This window comes from Fringilla coelebs (assembly GCF_963513975.1).
Source record: "Fringilla coelebs genome assembly, chromosome: 6".
NCBI classification, from domain to species: Eukaryota; Metazoa; Chordata; class Aves; order Passeriformes; family Fringillidae; genus Fringilla; species Fringilla coelebs.
This window is the reverse complement of record NC_140034.1, coordinates 49,859,017-49,883,157: the sequence shown is the minus strand read 5'-3', so window position 1 is coordinate 49,883,157 and position 24,141 is coordinate 49,859,017. Positions and strand designations below refer to the sequence as shown.

At 38.6% G+C, this 24,141-nt stretch overlaps 1 protein-coding gene across 1 annotated transcript in view; it reads right to left on the bottom strand.

Moving 5' to 3' along the window:
- The window catches only part of SOX6 (SRY-box transcription factor 6), a 259,381-nt gene that overhangs the window by 83,586 nt on the left and 151,654 nt on the right, over positions 1 to 24,141 (bottom strand). The window contains exons 7-8 of the mRNA XM_084207918.1: positions 12,495 to 12,618; positions 4,092 to 4,171 (exon numbers count right to left, since the gene is read on the bottom strand). Of these exons, the coding sequence (XP_084064044.1) occupies positions 4,092 to 4,171; positions 12,495 to 12,618 (204 nt within the window). The remainder of the gene's footprint in view (positions 1 to 4,091; positions 4,172 to 12,494; positions 12,619 to 24,141) is intronic.

Below are 24,141 nucleotides of genomic sequence, written 5' to 3'. Positions count from 1 at the left end.
TTACTTTGCAACTAGAAGAGAGCATGGAGGAGCAGGACAAGATGGGAGGGCAGAAAACAAATTGACAAGTATGTGTTTAGTTAAAATTTTCTCTTTTTTTTTTTTTTTTTTACTGTAGTATAAAAACTTCAGGTTCCAGGAACACAGCTGCAACTATAGTTAAGATTCGCCAAGGTTCATTAGTGTTATAAGCGATAAATTCTGAAGGACAAATTACACAAATAGTTTGGGGAAAGAGTTATGAAGGAAAGCTTTTTTGTTTTGCTTTTTTTTCCTAGAGCTCACTTTGTTTAGGAATAACTCCAGCTAGCATCATTGTAATGCTTCCACTTCTATCAACAGTTTATCAGTCGTGGTTGAGAGAGTTGCGACACTTCCGCATTTATCTCCTAGACAGCTTTGTAGAAATATGTAAGAATGAAGGCAGGGGAGATTTTTAAACCCTAAACAGCCTATTCCTTGTTTGAAAGTAAGGACATACAGGTGCCACCTCTGCCACCACTGTGACTTCCTGGTAACTAGGTTCCTGCTACCAGCAGCATAAGAGCTGGAAAAACCATTTCATGATCAAGTCCACTGAAGATTGCTGGCCAAACATCTCCAGGATCTGTTAATATCAGTGCAACCATTTGACAGCCGGGGAAAAGGTTCAGGGAAATGGGAAAGGGGGAAAACTCTAGAGAAGGTGTATGTGAAGAGGAGCAAAAGGAAAATTATCGACAGGTTTTACAGCTCATACTGGTTAAAGCAAGAAGGTTTTCTTACACACAAGTATCAGAACTGTTTCACATGCCACAGGTGTGTTTGGTAATAAATCTGCAAACTATTCACTCACTGTTGTTTGAGGCTGGAGGGGTGAACAGAAATAGCTTGTTTTTTTTGATCAGACTATACCTAGGAGAACTGTTCCCTCATCATCTAGATCCTCTCTCATGCCAAGGGTCCTAACAATGCTTGGTCCTGTCATGCATATTATTTAAATTTTTGGCTGATTTGTTGAGGAAACTGGTGAGATGGGGCTGAGACGTCAATGGGAAGTATGGAGCACAGAGTTTTAAGTCTTTTTGCCAACAACATTGTCAATGACACCTTCATAAGTACAGATCCAAAGAAACTATCTGGTATCAATCCAAAGCAGAGCAAGCCACCAATTCAGAAACCTGGACTGGCATAAAAGTGTGGTATTTCACTTCAGGATACTGAAAGCTACAAGTGAATATTAATGGTATTTACCATGAGCTGGTCAATATGATCAAAAATATAAAGAGAAGATGGGTCAAACTGGTCTGTTGCTGAAGGAGAACTTTTTTTTCTTTTTTTCTTTTTTAATGCACTACCAATGAAAGTCAAACTAGTTACTTGAGAAACTGCTGTATATTATTTCAGTAAAGTTTTTTGTACTCATAGAGATACATAATCCACTGGTGAACATAAATATAGAATTCAGAGAAAGTACATTTTGATAACAATAGCTTGAATAAAACAGGCAAATCATTAATTAGCAATTACCCACTGGAGAATCATCCTCTGTGAAATAATTGCTATTGTTACATGATGTACCTGGTAAAAAATGGTTCCCTGTTCTATTAGATTCAGACCTTGCATAGAAGTTGTCCTAACACATAGGAAGATAAAAACAAAAATTTGCCGCTACCTCCTACCTGGAGCATGATCATCCAAATAAAAGAAAACGTAAGTAGAAAAAGAAAAGGGAGATTACAAGATTGAAGCTGGCAGAATTTCCTTAGCTGGATACAGATTATAGAAAATAATTTTGGAGTTAATAATACTGCCCTGGTAAAGTTGAAATGTTAGAGCTACTGCAAAACTCTTTTACTTGACATAGCTTTCCCTCCCCAGGTTCTCCAAACATGGATATTACACACACACTCGCATGTAGAAACAAAACCAAACCTGCAAATAAATTAGCTATTTCTCCCACTGGCTGAAAGGAACAGAGATTAGTTTTGTGATCAGTATTTTTAAGCACTTGGGAAATACTCAGGTACCATGGTCACAGCATTCACGTAAATAAATAAGTGGGTGGGGTGCATGGAAGAAAGGAAGCAGAACAGAGAAAGAAGGGGGAAGGGAAGCAAAGACAGAAAAATGAGCTGAAATGCTACACCCCTAACAGTCTTCATGACGCATCAGGTATAACAACAAATTCTCTCCAACAAACACACCCAAATAAGTGCTCATTTAGGGAACACAGAGAATTGACACAAAGAGAAAATTAATAGTAGGAGTAAATAAAATTTCGTTCAGGCACTTTAACAATCTGATGAGCAGGTATCAGCCAAAGGTTAAGTGTTCTGTTATTTAAGCTCTTATAACCATGAAACATTAAAGGTTTTGAAATCCCATAGAGATGAAATTCAAACAAAATAGAAAGGGGGGGAAACACACAAACAAAAAAATTCTTTTACAGCAAATATGTCTAAATGGAAATTCAGACCCCCAAGCCTAAATGTTCCTGAATTTACTAGCACACATTTTTGCTTGTTGTTTTGTCTCTAATTGTTCTCGTCATGTTTAACAACTCAGTCTATCATTTCTGCAAATTAATGAAAATGCATTATTGCTGTAGGTTCAGATCAAGTCTGATGTGCAAATATGTGGGTCAAGTTACAAATGGATCATGTAAAAGAAAAGAAGCAGGAATGTCTGTGGTTTAGATCCCATTTCTTTGACAGTCGAACAGTTTTCATCCTTTCCTGCCTTGCAGTCTTGTGTAGGCTCACTATTTGTTTTAGTGCATTTCAAAGGCAGCAGAAATAGTCTCTCTATTCACAAAGCTGATTTCTGCAGTATTTTCCCAACTAAAGCTAATGAGGCTTTTTTGCTTCAATAAGTAGTCAAATACTGGCTTTCTAAAGATACCTGCTATTTTTCCTTTTGAGAAACTTTCCTTTGGTTTCAATCCTGTCCAAGGTACAGTCTTAACATCACATAATTATGACCCAAAACTATTTTTCAGAGATCTTTGCCTGCAGAGTCAGGGTGTTCTCTTTTCAAATGTTGATTTGAGGTTAGGTCAGACATAAGCTCAAGGAGTCTTTCTTGTCAGCTCTGGACCACCAATGAACAGGGGTCCATGAAAAAGTTCTGGTCCCATTTTTGCTTATCCTAAGTTAATTTGGCAAGAATAACATCATAGGGTAAAGAGGAAATGATTTTTAATTTGCTTTGACTCCTCTGGAAAAAAATTAATCACAGGTAAGCAAAGCAGATATTTAGATATTAGCGTGGCAATACTTTGCTACTCTAGGCACAATTTATTCCTACTTTGCTTCTGAACCCGACTCTAACCCAACTCAAATAGGGGTTTCAAAGGTTTACTTGTAAATAGTTACATGCATCTTTAATGGCCTTTCCTCTCATGTTCACTGTCACTTTCTTTCCACACATTTTAACTCTGAAAGCTTTTGACTGTTTCTTCATTATTTATGACATTGTTGTGTCTTTTCTTCTGAAATTAAAAACTTCTTGCCACAAGAAGCTAGCTAATAATATGGCACATAAATCTTTCTTTCACAACATTTCATTCTGCATGTGCCAAAAATAAATAAATGGCCAAACTAAGTCTCTAACCATGCTTGGCATCTGACCAGCTTAATGCACAGAAAGGTTGAGATTACCTTAATACAGAAGCTAAAAGAGTTTGCAATTTATTGTATTGTCAGCACCACACAGTTTAAAAAAAAGGGAAAAAAGAAAAACCCAGTAATGCACTTTTGTTTGGATACACTGACTGCTCCAATTATAGGTAGTGCATTGCAGCTACAGAGGAGCGACCACATGAAAAAAAAGTACAAAAAGATCTTTGAACTTCTCTCCCATCAACTGTTCATATAAATAAAAAAAAAATACCATTAACTGCCAATATAAAACACACAGAACAATGTCTTTCACTCGCAGTATCAAGGTTGGCTGCACATTGCTGTGCTGTAAGTACATAAGGTGTTAATCCTCCTGGGCTGTGCTCAAAAATTATTTAACATTCAGGCTATTATTTAGCATACAGCTGGTTAGCAGTTTTCCCCTAAAATGTTGGCTTCCATCCCACATTTTTTTGTTCTGGCACATACCTGGAGCTGTAAAGGGCTGAGTCCAGAAGCAGCAGCAGCTGCCATTGTTGATGGAATGAACTGCACAGGGTAGTTATCACCTGTCGGGAGAACAATGCGTGCAGGTTCAGACAATGAGCAGAGAATAGCAGCAGACAAGTGCAAACAAGGCCCTAGGACTGCCTGTGCTCCACAGCACTCCTCTAAGCCTAAACATCTGCAAAAACAAAAGGCTTCGCTGGGCACGGACTTGCCATGCTCCCTTGGAACTTTTCTTGTTAGCAGATAGCTGGTAGGCAAACTGGCAAAACATAAATATGATACTTGTGATCTTCACTTCCAAAAGCTAATGTTCAAATCAAGCGTGGAAGCCTGGGCACAAAATGGGTCTTAAAACCACAGACACACAGATGAGATACCCCAGGAAACCCCAGTGGCTCCCACAGGAGGGGGAAAAAAAAAAATTCACCACATGTTTCTTAAAAAAATTAAAAATCTGTTATAACCCAAGAAATATCAGTCCTGTTTAATGCAGGGTGATTTCTTTTTTTCTTTTCAGTGTCAAGTGGCTCCTGGGACACATACCCAGTTGGCTCAACACAGGCTGAGGTTTCTTGTTTTCCTTTGGGATTCTCTGTCTTGGGACAACTCCCTTAAGGTAGCCGTAGAAAAGAACAAAATTAAATCACCTTTTAATATAGCTTTAAATACAATCTTAACTTTCTCTTAGATCTGGGGGGCCTACTGAAGCCAATAGATTAGACAGGTGCTCATTTCCATGTGAATTCAGGTAATTTCCAAATCAAATATTGTAACATGGTGTCTTATAGCATATCTATGGGTGTTCCATAGATGTGCAGCACACAGTGCCATTTGGACTCTCAGTCAACGTAGGGAACAAAAGAAAGCTGGAATAGTTTAGCAGTGTAATCTCTAATATAAAAATGAATACAGTGATGGATAAGATGCCGTGATTTAATGGAATATCACTTTGGCTCCAGCAACTTATTTAAAATCAGTGTTATATGCTATATGCAAGCTACATTTCAACAGGCTGTGCGGGTTTTAGATATTTCTACAATAATCAGTCTACTTTGCACAAAATCTTCCATGCTGAAAGCAGAATGTAGCAATAAGGGAAAATACAGAACTCCAGTATAATAGAGTCAGGACACTCCAAGAACTAGATTTTTTTTGTCATCCCCTCAAATAAATAACAATAGCTAAAATCTTTGCAGTCACCAGACTCCTCTGAACTCTTTTTTTTACCATATGATGTTCGATTGTATCCAGTTCAGTTAAAATGTTTGGTTGTTTCACTTTTTTAATAAATTGTACATGTCTAATCCACAAGGTCTCTTTGCATCATATCCATAATACCTCATCAGGCCATTGAGCACAGTATGTGCTTGTACACAGTCCAGTAACAATTGGATTCTGATTGCATATGGAGCTCTGCTACAAAGCATTCACTCACACTATATTGTACTGGTGTCCTATGGAGTAATGTTCAAAATATCTCCTCTTATTTTCCCCATTCCACGAGGTTGATTTTAGTGTGCAATGATGTTGGGGTTTGTGTTTTTTTAAACAACAAAAAAAGACTTCTAGATTATTTTCTTAATGTACTTAAGCTGTCTCTTTATGGTTAAATAATTCCACTCGTCTCTTTGATATTTATATCAAATTATCTGAATAAATAAGATCCTAATCTAAGTTAAATAATGTTTCTTTCAGAAATATCTTGCAAGATTTTTTTTAAAAAAGTCACAAAGATGTTGAATTAATGATGCTTTAAATGGGGGGGAAAATAACCATCTGACTTATCAGCATGGACTGCCTTGCAGAACATTTCGGAGGCATTCTTTCTTTAAATATCATGAATTATTCATCCCTGTTCCACACAGCAATCTCTTCTTTCTCCCTCCCCCTCTGCATACACTTTTTAAGTTCAATACCAGTTGCTTTATTTGTACTAAAACATTTTCCATGTCAAACATATTTTAAAAAAAACCAAACTCTAAAAGAATTCCCTGCGGCACTCCTTTTTCACAGCTGTCATGCTCCTATGGTTTGAAATAGCCAGATATTTTATACCCACATACGCACACAGGCGCAGCGCACACAGAGTTTTTGGCTTCACAGTTAATTTAATAGTATCTTCACCACACCCTGTAGTGTTCTCTTGCTCACCTACCAGCTACAGTGCTGTCTCTTGTTGCAGGAAGAAGAATATCCATAGGGTTATGCCATTTATCTGTTATTACCCAATGCTGTCCATTTTCACCCTCACTTTAATGTGTTAAATTATGGCTAAGTCCTGGTATGTCAGCAGCATCTTTGTGCTGAGAAGAAAAATTAATACTCCTTCAGTTCTGGAGTACTTTGTTGACACTGAGGAGTAAAAGCAGAGCAAAGGTATTTCTTTCTCCCTTGAGCAAACTGAGCAAGCAAGGAGTGCTCTGGATTTAATTTTTAATTATGGAGGTACATATTTCCCCCTCTCATTTTCTCAGTGCAAGAATGGATCAAGAAGCTCCTCCATAGCTGTCTTGGCGAGAAATCAGTCAATGTATTGTAGCAATTTTTTTCAAATTTGTTTCTCAATTTGGAATGCTTGCGTGAGGAACCCTTCTTTTAAATTTGTACAAAAGGCAGGAGAACATGTTCAAACAGGTCTGCCTTAAGCGCTGGTGTGTGCTGGCCTTTGATAACCAGGAGTAAGAAGAATGCTGGAAGAAGAAAATCTGTCATGTTTTGCAAACTGATCTTTTCAATCTCCTTGCTGTGCTGATTGTCTATTTACATTTGGCTGCTGTTGTTTATATATAAATTGGTGTTTACAAGCCATGGAAAATTATGCCAGACTTCTGTTTCGTTTGTCAGGTTGAGCAACATTTCCAAATGAATAAAAGCAGTGAGCAATTGTGCTGTGTTATTCTACACAGAAATAATGTAAATGTTTCTTTTTGTATTGGATGAAGAGATGAAGCTTAGCAGACTTTATTTATAGGATGTATAGACTTACCTTCCAGACCAAGGCTTTGTGAGCTGTGAGGAAAGAAGGATGTCTGGCTTTTGTGAGACCCAGAGTAGGGGGAAGGTGCTGCCTTATTACCAGTCTTTCCTCAAACACAATTGTAAGATATAAGCTGCCTCATCTCCTCATCTGAGTTACAAAGCTTTTGGCTTGATGATGTTCCCACCATTTTGGGATTGCAACTCAAAGTCTGTCTCTTCACACTCATGGAATGAGAGGAAATGGAGTTGGAAGAGCTGCAAGATGTCAGCAGTTCCAGGGCCCCATCCTTCCAGATATAATGGACAGCCTGAGCAAAGCATACCTATGGTGCTGTCAGGATACTGCAGGGAGAGAGAGGGACACTCCCACAGTATTCCCACAAGGGCATGCATTTTGCTTGTCCAGAGCCATCAAGGTTGAGGAAGATGTTAACAGAGGTAACTGACTAAGGGAACACCATGGAGCATGTCCCCTGAACCACGGCACTGCTTCAGTTGTGCCTTTGTCCTGCGTAGGGTTTGCTGCAGCTCTGCCTTATTGCCATCCTCATGTTGCAGCAAAACCAGCTTCCCCCACAGTTTTCTGTCTGCAGGTATTGTTTGCAAAATTATGAAATTTGCACATTTCACTGCCAAGTCCTACCTGACAATATCCAGCTGCCTGCCATCATTTCCAGCTTTTCCAATGTTTAGGACTGATGCACATATGATTGCTACTACAAATCCCGAGGTTACAAAGTCCTTGTTCCAACCAAGTAAAACCCAACAGGGAACACATGACAGCCTTTAACTCAATCCTAGGGAATTTCCATTAGAAAAAGGACTCATGAAGCCATGAAAAGACACACCAGAAACCAGCACACAATGGATTCGGTGTGCGCCTCCTGTTTTCACCTGCCTAGGAGCAGCCTACTGAGGAAGGAAGAAGAGCAGCCTACTTCCTTACCTAAAAAAAAAAAAAACTTAAATATGGAAAATCTAAATCACCTGAGAACTTTAGGAAAGACTTCTGAAAGACCTATTCCAAATGGAAATTGCAATGCTGGATATCAGAAAAATCCAGCGCATCTAAGATTATGTGAGTTATGTGGATTAGCTACAGTAATCAAGTGGTTTAATTAGTTTGATGACAAATATTTCACACTATTGGAATGTTCTAAAGCCCAGCCTGATGACAATAAGCCTTGCAGTTTTGTCTGTCATGCTTTCCCTAATAATATTACTTTCTCTGATTTGCCCAAATGCAACTAGAAACAGAAAACAGGCCAAAATGTTGACTCTGTTTCTGCCTAGGAAAACAGTTTCCATTTTCACATTGCATCTAACAAAATAGCAGCATAACAAAATCTCTTGTAAATAATTTTCATGCATAAAGCCAAATGCTCTGTGTGGGTAGATAGGGGCTGTTTCTTGGCCACTCTAATCATGGGGTTTATGTAGTTCTTGTATGAAATATGAAAAAAAAGCTTTGAAAATACACTGCAGCATGTCACTCAACAAACCTGTCTAAACTGAGTTTTACTCCACTCGATGTCTTTCTTTTCAATTATCTTTTTGAGAGATACTTTCCAGAACTGGCAAAGAAATGGTACAGCACAAAATATTTTCACGACATTTTTAAGAAAAAGTGATCATACATTTTAAAGTCTCATGGACTGCCATTATTCAGGTGGCATGGATATCAGCCCTCCCACTGTCTGCTTAGAGCAAACCATAGCTCTGTTTGAGATCTGCTTAGCTTATGGTCTGGCTCCTACCTAGCATTGCTTTATATCTTTACTCCATCATCATCCTCCTTCCCTGTTCCCTCTCAGCCACAAAACTTGATTGAAGAAATACTTTAGTCACTGAAAGATGGAGGAGGGAACTGCTCTTCCTTTATCCTTATCTTCCTCATCCTACTCACTGCCTTGTCCTCTTGACCCAGGGCGCTAATGGGGACACAACAATCATGTTCAAGGATACTCCATCCCACTAAGTTCTTCTGGATGCAAGTGTTTAGCTAAATGAAGGGAAAATTGCAGTGGGAGAGGAGGTATAATGGTACCCATGCTGCCCACCAGGTCCAAGCAGTAAGTGTAGTGGTCACAGTCAGAAAGCCAGCGCAGTTGCTTTGCTCTCCTCGGAATGCAAAATAATTCTATTAACTGTGTAGCATCTCTGGGCAAGTATTAGCTTCCTAACAGCTGCCACTCTCAGCTTCCCCCTGGAATAAGTGGCAACCCCCACAACCAGGTACTCTGCGAGGCTCGTCAAACGCCTGCAGGTCAATAGTCACAACAGTCATTTGAGATGCACAGCGCCCTAAAGTTTTAATTAATCCGGTATACAGTATAAATACTGAAATATGTATAAAAAATTAATTAGGTGGTCTATGCAGCTCTGATTTCTCAATTAGTACTTACCATGCCGGAAAATTATATTACATGACTTTGAGATACATAAGGAAGCATGGGACTTTGGGGATTTTTTTTCTAATGCAATTATTACTTGTCATCAGCATTTGCTAACTTTGGCCTGTTTCACCTCCTAGAGCTCCAAAATACTGTGGGGGGAGGGTTACAGCCATCTCAGTGTTATAGATTCTGCCAAGGAAAAGGAAAGTTTCTTCTGCCAGGCTTTATCATAGCTGTGTATCAGCAAGTCCTTAAGTTTTCTGCTCCTAATGATTTGCTGATCTCAGAAGTTCATGAGCAGCAAGACATGTACTGGAAGGGCCTCAGAACCTAATAAATTTTCCTCTCTTCTACAGGACCTTCAGTGGAGTGTACAAACTACTCTATTTTGCTAAAGAATACCATTTTATTCCTCCAAGGCCTAGCATTTTTGTGGAAATCTGCAGCAGTACTCAGTAACTGCTACCTTGGCATTGAACTAAACAGCCATGAAATTGGTTCCAAATTTAGCCCAGGAAGATATTTCTGCATGAACATGGACACATAATCATACCCCTGTTTGTACACCAGTGCAAGACTTCTCATCCTGGCTGTCCTGTCACACTAACACTTCTGCAGTGCTCCCACTTTGGAACCAGCTTATATCCAGCCTGTTTTACAGGCAAAGCAAACTAAATGACTGTGCACACAATATTCTACATTCCCTAAATGGCACAGTCAGTTTCAAACATACTTAGTCACCACTGCTGCTGTTATTGAAGTGCCTCTCACTGTATTTTCTGAACGTCAAGTAAAACTGGCAGGGTCAAAACTCAATCTTGCTGATGTCAAAATGCAGTAAAATATAATAGAAGATAACCTGTAACCTAAAAGAAATTGGTAAGCATCTGAAGAGTTAATCCATCTCCTCTCTTCCCTCAGAGATACTAGCAAGTCTAACCTGACAGTTCTGCAGGTGAAAGTTTCATTTCTCACAAAAGTAGAAGAGTACAGGTAGTAGCAGTCAAGTTCATAAATATTCCTCAGAAATGACTTTGAAGAACCCTCTCTAAGAAAGAGTATAGCTTAATCTCCAGTTTCATTAATTCCTTAACTACTGTGCTGAGAGTGCCAAAAATAGGAATTAATCAATACCAAGTGTAGTTACAGCATTTTTTTTATCATAATGTGTCTCTGACAGAAGCTACTGACCTGCCCAGCTACCTTTGCCACACATGCAGTAGAATGAAATATATATATTAAAGATATAAATATATATATATATGTATAAAGATATAAATTCTAACTTCTTTAAATCCACTGGTTATAAATCAAATAATTGTTACTTCTGGCTTTTTACTAGCATCATCTGGAATTAAACCTCTAACACCAGCAAACAGCTTCACTGCTTTCCAAGCTATCTAGGCCTGAGCTTCTTCCTGCATTTCATTCTTCTAATTTTTATTATAGATCTCTCTTTCTGCATTCTGGGAAGTAAGGAAATGCCCTAAAGCTGCATCACCTCCTATTAGGAGGTCACTGGGATCAAGTTAGATAGGAACAATGAGGAATACAATAGAATAAGTCTAGAATATTGGTCATGTTCAGGAAAATATGCTGGTAACTCTTCTTCCTAAGTCATTTTTGTACCAAGAAGTCTCAGAGCCAAAATTAACACAACATGATTGAACATAATGCCTTTCAGGGGCAGCACAGCCATCAGCTTAGTCACTAACAGTCACTACTCAGAAAGCATCTCAGACTAAAACAGGAAAAGCAAGGAAAGCATGTGCTTTCTCTTGTCCGTGAGAAGAAAGATTTACCCAGGGCATTTTAGGTAATTTCCACAACTGGCAACTCTTTGTCTTTGGTCTCTAACTGCAGTGAGGTGGTGATGGGTGTGCAGTTTGTCAAATCAGACAAGAACTTTGGGATTTCAAAACCTGAAAGTAAGATAGCTAGACGAAAATTCTGCGTTTAAAAGGAATGTCTCTGGACTAAAGAGCAGGACAAACGGAAATACTTGCTGAAATCCTGCTTGGCCCCACTTCATCTAATACTAAGTAAACTTGCTGGAAAAGATTCTAGGTTCAACCTGGCCTTTAATTAGCTTGCTGTTTACATCATCTATTATGAGGCTTTACATTGGATTTGACCCCGTTCCTGTCGCAGTCAACAGCAAAAGCACCACTAATATCAGTGGGAATAGGATCAATGCTTTTCTTTGTACACTTCATATTTAATAAACAAAAAACCTGTTTTTTATGTTTTGCAGTTATTAGTTATCAGGTTAATATGCTAAAGGCATCTTGACAGAGAATACTAATAATGAGCAAAATAAGGTTGCTGCTTCTGGACTGAGGTCACTTACAAAGAACGTACAAATGAAAATAAGGTTGACTTTTATTTACTTAAATATCTTCCTACATTGAATTCCTTTGGCAAAGTGTCTTTAAACATTTAAAGCCCTGTTTACAAGGAGGCTCTGAAAGTAGCTTCAAACCATTATATCCCTAATTGAATTCCCCAGGAGTCCTGTAAACTCAGAGGAAAAAAAGAAAGAAATCATAACATTTGCTAAATCATCTCAAAACATATTTCTCTGCAAGGTTATGTGACCTGTTAGGAGTCTGAATGATGACTGGAACTGAACTACTGAAACCTTTAATTACCGGATTGAAATCAAACAAAAGAGCAAGGATTTTACCAAAAAACCACAAATATTCTGAAGATAACAGAATTAATTAAAGACATGTAGCTTTTGTATAGGGCAGACCAGATGCAAATTGCTAGGCAAGTGGGGCACTATATTTAAAGCAAATGACTTTGTGGAAATTAGGTTTTAAAAAATCATGATGTTCAATAACCAATAGTCGATCCATCTCCTTCAATCTATTTTTTCAAGTGGAGTTGCAATAATTTCCAGCCAGCTGTGACTGTTGTGTATCGTCTGTATGAGACAGATCACACAAGAAGTTACTGTTCATGTCTTTAAACGTGCAGCAGGCTCGCAGCCCGGTGAGCTTACCTGGCTTGTATGTTATTCCTGGGGGGAAGAGGAATCCCTGCTGGGCTGCAGCAGCCGCTGCCAGTGTCCGCTGGTCGTGTGGAAAAATTGGGATCATGAGCGGAGGCATGTGACCCTGAACCTGCTAAACAGAAGAGAGCCTCTGATCAGAAATAGCACAAATTTGTCTTGACAGGTATTTCTCCAGCACTGATAGCGTTCTTGCGTTCACACAGCCCCCCAGAACCTTCACCTTAATGCAATCCCTGCCAACTTCACATTATCAGATCAAAGCCCTCAGAAACATTGTTTTCCTTCAGTGTCAAAGGTGTAACAGTCTCAGTGAACTGCACATTTCCCTACTTCTTCCTAGTTCTTTATTACGTTGTTTCAGTTTCTTTTAATTAGCATTCCCTGTCCTGGCACAAGGTAAAAAGGTACAAAACATACCCGAGTTTTAATTAGAAGTAGTGTGGTGCGTATTTCTATTAATTTTTCACAGGTTTTCTCATCTTAGGTCGCACAGTGATGAGCATTTAGAAGCAACCTAACACTGCAGTATCCACCTGGATGTTCAGATTTTAGTAACCTTAGGAAAATTTTAATTCTGAGATCTTACCACATGGTTCACATAAATGCCAACAACTCAGGTATGTTATTTCAAAATCTCACAGAGTACTAAAGAGTCTTCTACTCAACGCTACAACTCTTAAGATTTAAGGTTCCAACATCTTGGCTCCTGAATGAACTAACATACTCTGCCACACACACCTCACTATAAGAAATAAATTGCTTGTCTGTCTAAGCAGTTTTATAGCTTTATGTGCTATCATGTAGCTTGGTAATTATGGAGCTGCATTCAGACACCATTTCAGAACAAAACCTACTATATCAAATTTAATTTGACCGTAATAAATGTATCGAAAAACCACAAACATGCACAAAGAAAAAAATTCTTCTCCTTATACTAGCATTTATATTCAACATATAGAGAATTATGTGATAAGGTGATGCCTGTTAAATCCATAAGGTAATTTCCTAGTTCCTTAATTTACAGTATCTGTGTTTCAGAGACAGTGGCTAGGATCTCAAAGAATTTTTATCCATTTCTTAACCCCAGACATACCCAAGGGTTTGACTATATATTTTCTGATTAGCAGTTAAGCAAACATATAATGCTTTATATATCAAAGCTAGTAAATGTAGGAAAAAATGGGGGTTTAGGCAGAAAAAAAAAAACTCCCTCATTGTACCATAAATCGGTGGAATTAAATACTATTAAAAACTTAAAGTACACTTCAAGCAATTTTTTGCATTTAATTCCTAAAAAACTTTTTTGGTCAAATCCCATATGTTGACCTATGACATTGTTTAAATAGTGCCAAATTTTCTTGTCATATCCCCATTACTTTCACAACCATTGATGCAGCGCAGAAATGCTACTGTGTGTCTCTAGGAGGGTTAATTTACCAACAACTCTTCTCTTGGGAAAGCCCTAAGATGGAGGTTAATAAAGGTCAAGCAAAAAATAAACACTTTACAGTATTTTTTAAATCCATTCCTCAGGAAAATCAACTTATAATAAAAAGGTCTTTGTGCAATTACTGCTATGGCACTGGGGCGTGAAAGAAACTAGCTTTACGCAGCTATTTCTCTCATTTTAGCTGAGGTAAGCCTGGCTGTGTGTTTTAGGTTATGCATTAAACTTGGTCAGATTGGAGTTGATCCCCATGTGCCCAGAACAGGCATTCAGCTCTGATAAAATGGTGCTGGCTTTGCTGCCTGGTGTTTCTATACATTGGCTTTACAGGAGCACAGCAAAGGAAAACCACAGGTTTTGTCTGATAGAAGCAACTGTACAGGAAGAAATTCAATGCAATACAACTTGCAAAAAATTTGCAGTAGTTCCTAAATTACATCTAATCAAGTGGAGCCAAAATCATAAAAAATATACCCCACATAAAGCATTTACATGGAGCTGCAAAGGTACAAGACTCCAACATAGTCTCACAAGACACAGAAGAGATCAGAGTGCTGTGGTTTGAGTGAGGGTGCAAATATACCCATGACAATATTTCACTCCACTGTGTCATAAAGATAATTTGAAACATATCATAACCAAATTCTACAATGCATTCCTGTAGATTTTGACCTGCTCAGCTGTATAGATTTTGTTTAAACACTCAAATAAAAGCACTTCTGTAAGCGTGGGGAATTACCATTTCAAGTTCTGGCTGTCTGCTATTCTTCCTACTCTGAATTCAGGAGCAGGTCTTCAGTCTTTATAAATCAGCATTACTTTGACTATGGGTTACATTTAGCCTGTAAGCTTGTATTTAAAATTAAGAGACTTAAACAGACTGAAAAAAGCTCATACTGAAAGGCCACCATTCCCTCCCACGGGTCTTCCCTCTGGCACATATGTAATACTATTCCTACATAAGTATTGGTTTCATACAGAATTATTATATACATAGGTGTCCATTTTCAGCACAGGTGAACTGAAAAGCACAAATAAGCACTGAAAAGGAAGAGCATGTGAAAGTACCACTGATCACAGAACTATTAAATGCATTAAATGAATGCAAAAAAAAAAATCCAGTTAACTCCTTAATTTTTGACAATTTCTATTCGTGTGAGTTTTATTATTATGAAGATGATGGGTTTGACTTTACTGACGGGGGGGAGAAACTGGGAGGAGGGGTTGATCAGTGTACTTCATAAAATCGGCTACATGCCCAGAAATTTTAATTGCTGAGATGTTCCTCAGGTCTTTCTGAAAACCAAGACGGGAGCAGATGCCCAAGAAACACTCTGACTCTGTCTCTTCCCATTCGTAAAAATAGCACATTGTTGGATCGGCACTTTCCCCTTTTGTCTCCTCTGTGCTAAGTCGTTGATGATGCCATTTTTTGCCATCTGCCCCAGAGCTTCATTAAAGATACATGAATGGACTAACTGGGCTGCTATCTTGTGAGGAACAGGTGCTATTGTTTGTCCCCAAAGACTTGCACTAAAGATCTCACTCAGAATACTTGAGAAAGAGCATCTGCAGCAGTCAGTCAGAGAGTAACTTGGCAGAGCCCATGCTATGGGCTAATATGCAAACAGAGACACTCAGGGGGACTCATTTTCTCTTTCATGAAGTTGGGTTTTTTTTGGGGTTTTTTTTTTTTTGAGGGTGTTTTTCAGGTGGTTTTTTGGGTTTGGTTGTTTTTTGTTTTTTGGGGTTTTTTTTTGATGGATAGTAAATGTTTGATTTTGAACAATTCTGCCAGTCTGTATTTTTAGCTGAATGTACAAACCGTGGAGCAGACTGGAATATATTCTCTCCAAAATCCAGTTCTGCTGCCTCAAGTACATTTGACTCTTGCATAAAGCTATCTCATGAAATTAATCTTTGTTTCTATACAACCAGCTCACGTTTAACTGTGTTAAACACAAAAATCTGCCAAGATTAGGGAGGATTTTAAAGATAGTGTACCATTCCTTTAATATCCCATCACAACTCTGACGGCCCTTGGGAACTGATTACAGCACTTCCTTGCCTGAGATCTAAGTCAGGAAGCAACTTTAGAGCAAATCAGCTCTGATTAGTTCAAGAAGCAACTTCCAATTTGATTCTCCCTGAAATAATAAAAGCTGGTGGCCTGTTTGATAAACTGGGCAAATCTGCACCGCTTTGTCCCACAGTTCTGTGAGTGATAATCTCAGAAGTTGGCTGAACAATCCTCCTTGTTAAAAAGTCATTGATAGTTAGTGTTTTGCATGGAAAATGTAAGCCAGAGTGATATGTTTTACAAAAATAATGCTTTGAATTAAAATGATCTGCCTGTTTTGGATAAGGAGCGCAGCACATTTAGTGAGATTGAAGAGGAGGAAGAGTTTTATCTTTAAAAGCCGAAGCTGCCTCTACAACAGCTAACATTGCAAGCAGAGAAGTAAAGGCACTCAGAGAAAAGGGTGGCAGCACTGCAAGCAAAGACGCAGCTCACACATTTCTGCTTAGCTGTGAGGATCACAGGTTTCAAGAGCAGAAGTAATCCCACCCTATAATGGCAGATGAATTCCTCTTCCTTTAGAAGATCAAACTTCGCAAGCTGCCTCTCCCTGCACAATCTACTTCAGTAAAGAGCAAAAGTGCCATCTTTTTGCTAGAGAGCAAACACAATCTTTTTAATTTTTTATCCTTTCTAAAGCTTTTTTTTTTCTTTTTTATTACATCCAGCACTAGTATAAAGCAGTTTGAATGGCTAAAAAATGCTCTAATTGCCTACAATAATCCAGCCTTACTATTTAAAATCATTGCCACCCCCTTTTTCAACCAATTAGATCGCTGGACCCTGTTCTCAAATTGTGAAAATCTTGAGATTTGCTTTGAATCTAACAGACTATTCCAACACAAGTTAGCTGAGAAACCCATCTTTGAATTTAATGAATTGACATTTTTTCTATAGTATAGGATGAACAGAACCTTTTGTTGATGTGATGTTGCAGCCACTGTGAGAACTTAAGTTGTTCACAGGGAGGTTTAGACTTCTCATTGTTTAAATTTTAATTTCCACCTAAAGCTTCTTAAATTCTTGAGTAATTGGTACACCCAGAGTACAACGTTAATCTGAGCCCTCACTGAGTTTTAAATTTCCATAGTAAAAATGTATTGGAAATTTTCTAGTCTCTCATTTAAAAACTACAGTGTAATAGATTTCCAGGTAATGGCAGTATATCAAGTAAGGATGTGCATTTTCAGACTGCTCAAAATGTTTATATGATAGAACACAGTGGCCATAACTGATAGCTCAACAGGTTATATTTTAGGTTGATTCATTTTAAAATAAGTCTTAATGACATTGAAAGAAGTGTTTGTGTTCCCAGAACTATTAGTGCAAGATTTTAAATATCCTGTATATGATATGTATTTACCTCAGGTGCATTTTAAATAGTCTCTATGCAATATGTGACACTGCTACCTTTATATCACTGTCAGATTTTTATTTATTTCAATAACTAGTGTTCGGCTTTGTTGGTTTTCGGAAGGGAAGAAATATCAGAAGTTTTGGTAATTTAAACTTTATTTTGACCAAGTAATTTTGGGGGATGCTGCAGAACACAAACACGTTGCATAAAGAAGTAGGTACTTCTTTTAGGAAAACTTATTACATGAAAGTCAGAGGAACTGTGTAAATGTTAAAAGCAGCTACATACTAAGATTTCTGTGGGTTTGAGCTTAAATCTGCTCCCCAACTCTGCCAATATCGTAATGAACTCCTGCCATCACTGACCCTTTTCACGGTCCCAGAAATGATCTATTTAGAAAAACTGCACAGGAATAGTACAATAAAAAAATATTCTTTGGAAATGTCTTTGGCTACAGTTGAGTGGTGTGACTGTTTTATTTGCACTGCTCTGGTGAAGCAAAGGGACCACAAGGCTGGGTTAGTCATCCAGTTCACTTATGAAGAACCTGGCTACTTCATGTGCAAGTGTGGCTGAGCCTTCTGCTCTCAGAAATGTAACTGATAAACTCCCCGGGCTCATTTGGCTAAATGGCAATCAATGCCCAACTCCCCTGATGCAAAGGCAATAAGTGAGGGTGGGCCCAAACACTTAAGTGAGAAATCCCCTTTAGGGAATAATCCCAGGGAAGCACTTGTGACTCGGCAGGAGGAGGAAAGGCAACTGGAAAAGAAGCTCCAGAAGATCCAAAGTGACCCCCCAGTCACTGTGTCATAGCTGGGACACTGAAAATCATGGCAATACAGCTCCCACATTGAGAATTATTCAGAGACTTCTTTCTGCTCCTGCTAGCAACACAGAACCACTGGAGATCTATCTGTATAGGGAGGTATATTATGTTCTAATTTATCTGCCATCTAATTATCTACAGTCTAATTGAAAAATGTTTCCTCTCAGTGAAAGTACATGAGCCACAAAGAAAATGTCTGCCAATGGGATCCCAGGGGAAGTGTTGGCAAATAAACTGTAAAAAAGATACCATAGACTTGCAAAGTGAGAACATGTCAGACTGGAAATACTATGGAAAAAATATGTGGCCTACTATTGAATTTGTAAAGGGATTGTAACTGCTATTTTCTTTCTTTTCCCCTATCATTTTTTTCCATTTGTCCAATGTATCAGCATGATTTGGAGATTTAAGTCTACTGCAGTGGCCACAACATTAATGTGAAAATTGCAATCATGATCATACAGCAAAGCAGGGCATTCTTATTTTTTAATATGTTTTTTTTCTCACCACTTTGAAACTTGAAATTAAATAAACTTAAATTCCATCTACTTGGGAAATCAAGAAGGAAGCTACAGAAAAATACTGACAACATCCCTGAAAACAGAACGGTTTCAAACACTAGATAGCATTTCATTTCTATTAGCTTCTCGTTATGTTGCCCTGTTTTTATCTAGCTCCTTAACTATCTGGAAATATAGAATTCAACTTAGGATGATCTCATGGAGTTAGGAGTATGATAAATGGTAATTAAATCTATTTAAATTGTCTGTATTTTAAGAAACTCTCACTAGGAGGGATGGAGAACATCTCTGCTATAGAGAAATAAATAAAACATGTTATGCAAAAGTGAATTTATGGTTCATTTGGAATTAGAGATCTACCACCTTTTCAATCCATACAAATGCATAATCTTGTCAATTAAATATTATTGTTAAGGTCTAGTAGTATGTTAAAATCACTTTAAAGTGCAACTAAGGAAAATTCATGTGTGTTTATTACTCCTTAAGGGTCTATTAGTGGGTATTTTATTCAGATTTGTGTTGTAAAATCTGCATAAACTCAGCATATTGTTATCCCCATGTGTGCATTTGTTTGGTTAAAGCATAACAGCAAATCTCTATTACTGCAACTTCTGGAAAAGTCAAGAGAACTAAAACAGTCCTAATTTTAATCAGATACAAACAGTTATCTCTACAGAAGTGAAGAGTTGACTATGATGCAAATTGTCACAGTTAGTGGTCACCAAGCCATCACAGAAGACTGAGCAAGTCAATTATTTCAGATATTTCCAAAGACTAGTGAAGATGTATGTTTCTCATTTGCGCCTTGTCTTATTCACACCAAAATAAGAAAAATATTGCAGCCTAATGATACTTGTTGATATTTTTTATATACAAGAGCTCCATTACTTCAGTTCAAATCTAAATATAAATTATGTTAGAAATACCTTATTAGCTATGTTTTAATGGTGATATCAAAACGTGCAAGATTTTTGGACTGACATTTCCTGTTGGTGGAAATATTTAGAGAGAAAGATGCTTTAAAATTTGTGTATGGTATTGCTACTTTCAAGCAGAGTTTCTCCCCACACGTCTTTTCAAAACAGAATTCTTCTTTTTGAATACTAACCATCACTAGTTATTAAAGTGAAACTAATTCCCTCAATGTATGGTATAAAAAAAGTGGTGGCTCAAAACTGGTGGCTACTAAAGGAATTACTGTCGTTCACTTTAAAGAGAATGTCCAGCAGAAGTAGGAATAAAAAAAAAAAGCTTTCAACGACTCTGATCAAAAATCCTTCTGCACTGTAGAAGCAAAAAAAGTGCAACAAAATAGAACATATTTAAACAAATATAGAATATATTGGAAATTCGGGGAGGCACTGATAAAAATGGGAATTCTGACATTTTCTTCACTGTTGGAAGAATTTTGTCCTGAGCAGCATATTCTTTTTAAAGCTCTCTATATTTTCACAGATATTCCATATTATAATGTCACTACAGAAGGACTACCACACACTTTACAAGTATTAATTAATTCAAGCTCAAAGACTCATTCAGGAGAGCATGTTACAGGTTTACACAGGAGGACCCTCAAAGAGGCCTGGGTTTCTTTTCCAGTGGCTGAAGTGGTGATGGGTGGTGGATAGGAACCAATTCCATTGTAACCTACTGCTTGCAAACCTTTACATCTCACCACACAAGAGCCACCCGAGGTGCAGAGCTAGGGCTGAGGAGGGACCTGCTCCGCTGGAAAAGCAGGAGGCAGTTTTGAGCTGGTCCATGCCAGCACGGCACAGTTTAGCCCTCCATCACTTCCAGAATGGCAGGATACAAGGGTGGAGGTGAGGCACAGGTGCCAAAAGGAGACACTTTTCCCATTCCACCCAGTCCTCTTGTTAATTTCTACTGGTATTTATAATAAAGCAGAATAAATTCAAAGAGAAGGAGAGGCAAGTGTTGCTATTTTTCCTCAAGCCTAAATGCATAATATTCAAGAGACTAGGTCAAAGGAGTTACTCACATCCAGTGAGAATATTCCTGCTCCTGTATATTTTTGAAAGCTATTTAATGCAGAATAGTAACCTAGATAACTTCCAGAAATCATATGATGTTTATGGAGTGTTTAGATCGAAACACAAAGGGTTATCAAAGGCAATTATGTGGAGAACTAGCTTAATGCAGAAAACTCCTGTGTCTACAGATCAAAGTCAAATCAGAATACTGATTGCATGCAAAAATTAATTTGTTCCATCTCTTCCTAGGATTCTTCAGATTTTGGCATGATCTGACCGTCTTTACTCAGAAAAGGATCCAAGGAACTGGCGTGTTTACACAGTATGACTGAGGTGATTGCCACCGCTGGTACATGGTAATTATTGCAAATTTGGGAGCAAGCGCCGGAGTTTGTAAACTTCCAGTGACATCCATACAGCCTGCGTGCTTCCTATACCAGTGGATTTTATGGGCTTCTCAACCCTCTACAGCATTTATGATTAATCTACAAATCATTGCGAAAGAACAGAATCATTAGAAAGGTAAAACAAGGCAGGAAATCAGGAAATCTTTAAAACGAGCACCGGGTATTTCTTATCCAACTTTAGGTATTAAAATTCCAGCAACATCCATGGCTCAGATACAAAACCACACTGCCGCGCTGCCTTTCCTGCAGAGAGGATCCTGACACTCCAGCAGCAACGCCAATCTTGCCATTTTCCGCCTTTCCCCAGTTTGTCAAAACTCCAGCGGCACTTACGGCGCGCTTTGGGCTGGCGATCAGCGGAAAGCCCTGGCGGCGCTGGGGCCGGAGCCCCGGGCGAGGCTGGAGCGGCTCCGGCCGGGCCGGTCCCCGGCGGGCGGGCGGCGCAGCCCGCAGCGCTCGGCCGAGCCGCGGCCGCCGCCCGGAGCCGGCTCCTCCGCCCGCCTGGATGGGGCCGTCAGCGCGGGCTGCGAGCCCGTAACAATGGCCCTTTGTCCAGCTGTGGCCGCTTCCCCCTCTGCAGCCAGGCCTTATCTGCTCAGGAAATGCCTGCTTTAACTGACAGGTAGGAGATTAAATCTACAGCTGCCGAAACACAATCTCCGCTCTGTTAGATAGGCTTTCATTGAAACGCGCTGCAAACACATAATTTGTTTATGTTGTACCAGCAATCTTTGACAAAGCAGACTGTCTAGCTGAGACAAATGTGGTTAAACCCATTTATTGTATTATTTCTGCTACACAGAACAAGCTCTTAAAACGTAGAAACTACACAAGGCACAAAGCTCTAGCTGTCTCAAGAAATCAAGAATAGATGACTTCTTGTTACACTAGCCCCCTTTACACAGCATAGCATGTGCCCTCCTGGAAAACATCCACTGTGATTTCTTTCTTTTTTTTTTTTTTTTTTTTTTCACTCTCCCCTCCACACCAGCCCCCTCCCCCCCCTTCTTTTTTTTTTTTTTTCTTTTAAAGGGAATGGTTCAATGATGTTTATGTTTCCAGGTTTTAAAGTTTCTTTTGTTTTCTCTAGCATCAATAGCTATAAAACAACTAAGTCGGTCAAAGGATGCCTTTAGTTTTAAGAAACAAGGGGATATTTTTGAGAGAGTACTTCTCAAAGAAAGAATCATTTTCCAGACACACTGTCTGGTCTTCCTGACTTAATGCATGCTCAAACCGAAGTTTTGCCTGACTAATGAATGCTGGACTGACACCCCCCACCCCTTCTCTCTCTGTTTTTTAATCATCAATCACCTATTTCTCAAAACATTACTTCATTTTTGTTACACCTTCTGCCTTATTTTAAAATAATATTGCTGGCTGTTTATTTCAAATGAAAGGCACGGGGAACTGATGAATTAAGTGTTTATAAATCTGAGTTTTCAGATTGAAAACAACCTTTTCCATAATGCAAAGGCTTTATAAGTAAAACCTGTCCTTTAGCCTGAGTTTCTTCTGGCCATATATTACTCCCAGTAAACTCTGCTACAAGAACTAAATGAGTGCTATATACTGAATATGAGAAGGGCAACGTTTGAGGAGCAGAGCCTCAGAAATTTACTCCAGTGGAGCAGGACTCCCAAGAACACTGTGGCCCATAGCATTCTTGTCTTTCTGTTTTTAAGACTCCACTCTCTGCTGATCTGCATATGCACCTCCAGTTAATGTTCCTGGGAGTCGTGTGCACACACAGATGTGCTCAGCGACCGGCATGTTCAAACATCCCTTCACTCCAGTGAAATTTAATAAATCAGCTTTCCCAGCGTTATTAATACAGATGCACAATAAGGAAGATCTTGCAAAGCAGCGAATTGTTGCTCTAATGGTTAATCATAATTAAAAGGAAAAGAAATAGGAAGAGTAGTCAACATCTTAGTGTTTGATTGTTCACATTACTTCTATAACCCTCCTGCCTCTCCTGGGGCATTCTCTTCCATCCCCTTTTGCAGCATGTTGGTTTCCATATTATTTTATTTAACCTTAATCACAGCATTCATCTCTGCGTTTCAGAGGAAGCTGTAATGGAGCTACCCTACGAGCTGCCACTCAGAGCATTCAGTTTGGCATAAAATTAAAAAAGTATGCAATAAACTGGCTGAATCCATAGGGAATCCCTCAAACAGCATGGATAATGAGGGGAATCCATAACAGACATAAACAAACCCAGAAAGATGTCTGGGGCCAACATCATTATGTAAGATATATGCCCAAGATGTATGGGCATACGTTTGAATGTTCAAACTAAGCCTGTATTAGATTGATTGAATCTCAGCATGGGGTTCAGTTAATAAACAAACCTTGCCTTCAGAAAATATTTGGAGCTGAAATCATGTATTATAGCCAGGCACCTACTACATGTGGCACTAAGATGCCCTCCTACCTTAAAGCTTTGTTAAAACAGGATGGTATAGGAAATTAAAAATCCATACTACCAGAGGAACAGATACAATTTGCAGGTTAAGTGGCACCACTCTAAGGCAGTTGTTATCCACAGACTGTATTTCAGTCTATGCACCAGGGGCATATGAATAGAATTCACATTAAAAATTAGAGACCGTTTTGAATCTTTGGGCTTTGATTCACACTTCCCATGTTTTTTAAACATGTTACTCATATTCTCATAAAGGATACAACAATAATGCTAGCAAATCTTTCTGGTAATTATTAATTTCACTGTAGAATAGCTTTTTTGCTATGCTTGGCTAGTTAAAAAAATGCATTTTGCTCACCTCAGGGTACACCATTAGCTTGCATATTTGCTCTTTTCCTTTTTTTCCAGGTTTTGTTTAAATATTCTTCTTAAACCTGTATATTAATCACTGCTCAGAGGGTGAAAGAATTTGCAGGAGCAGCTGAAGTGTTACTTTTTTTCTCAAAGTAGGAACTAGTTAGTGCTGACACTTTTTATTCATTGTAGGATGAATGAAAGAGAGAAAGGAA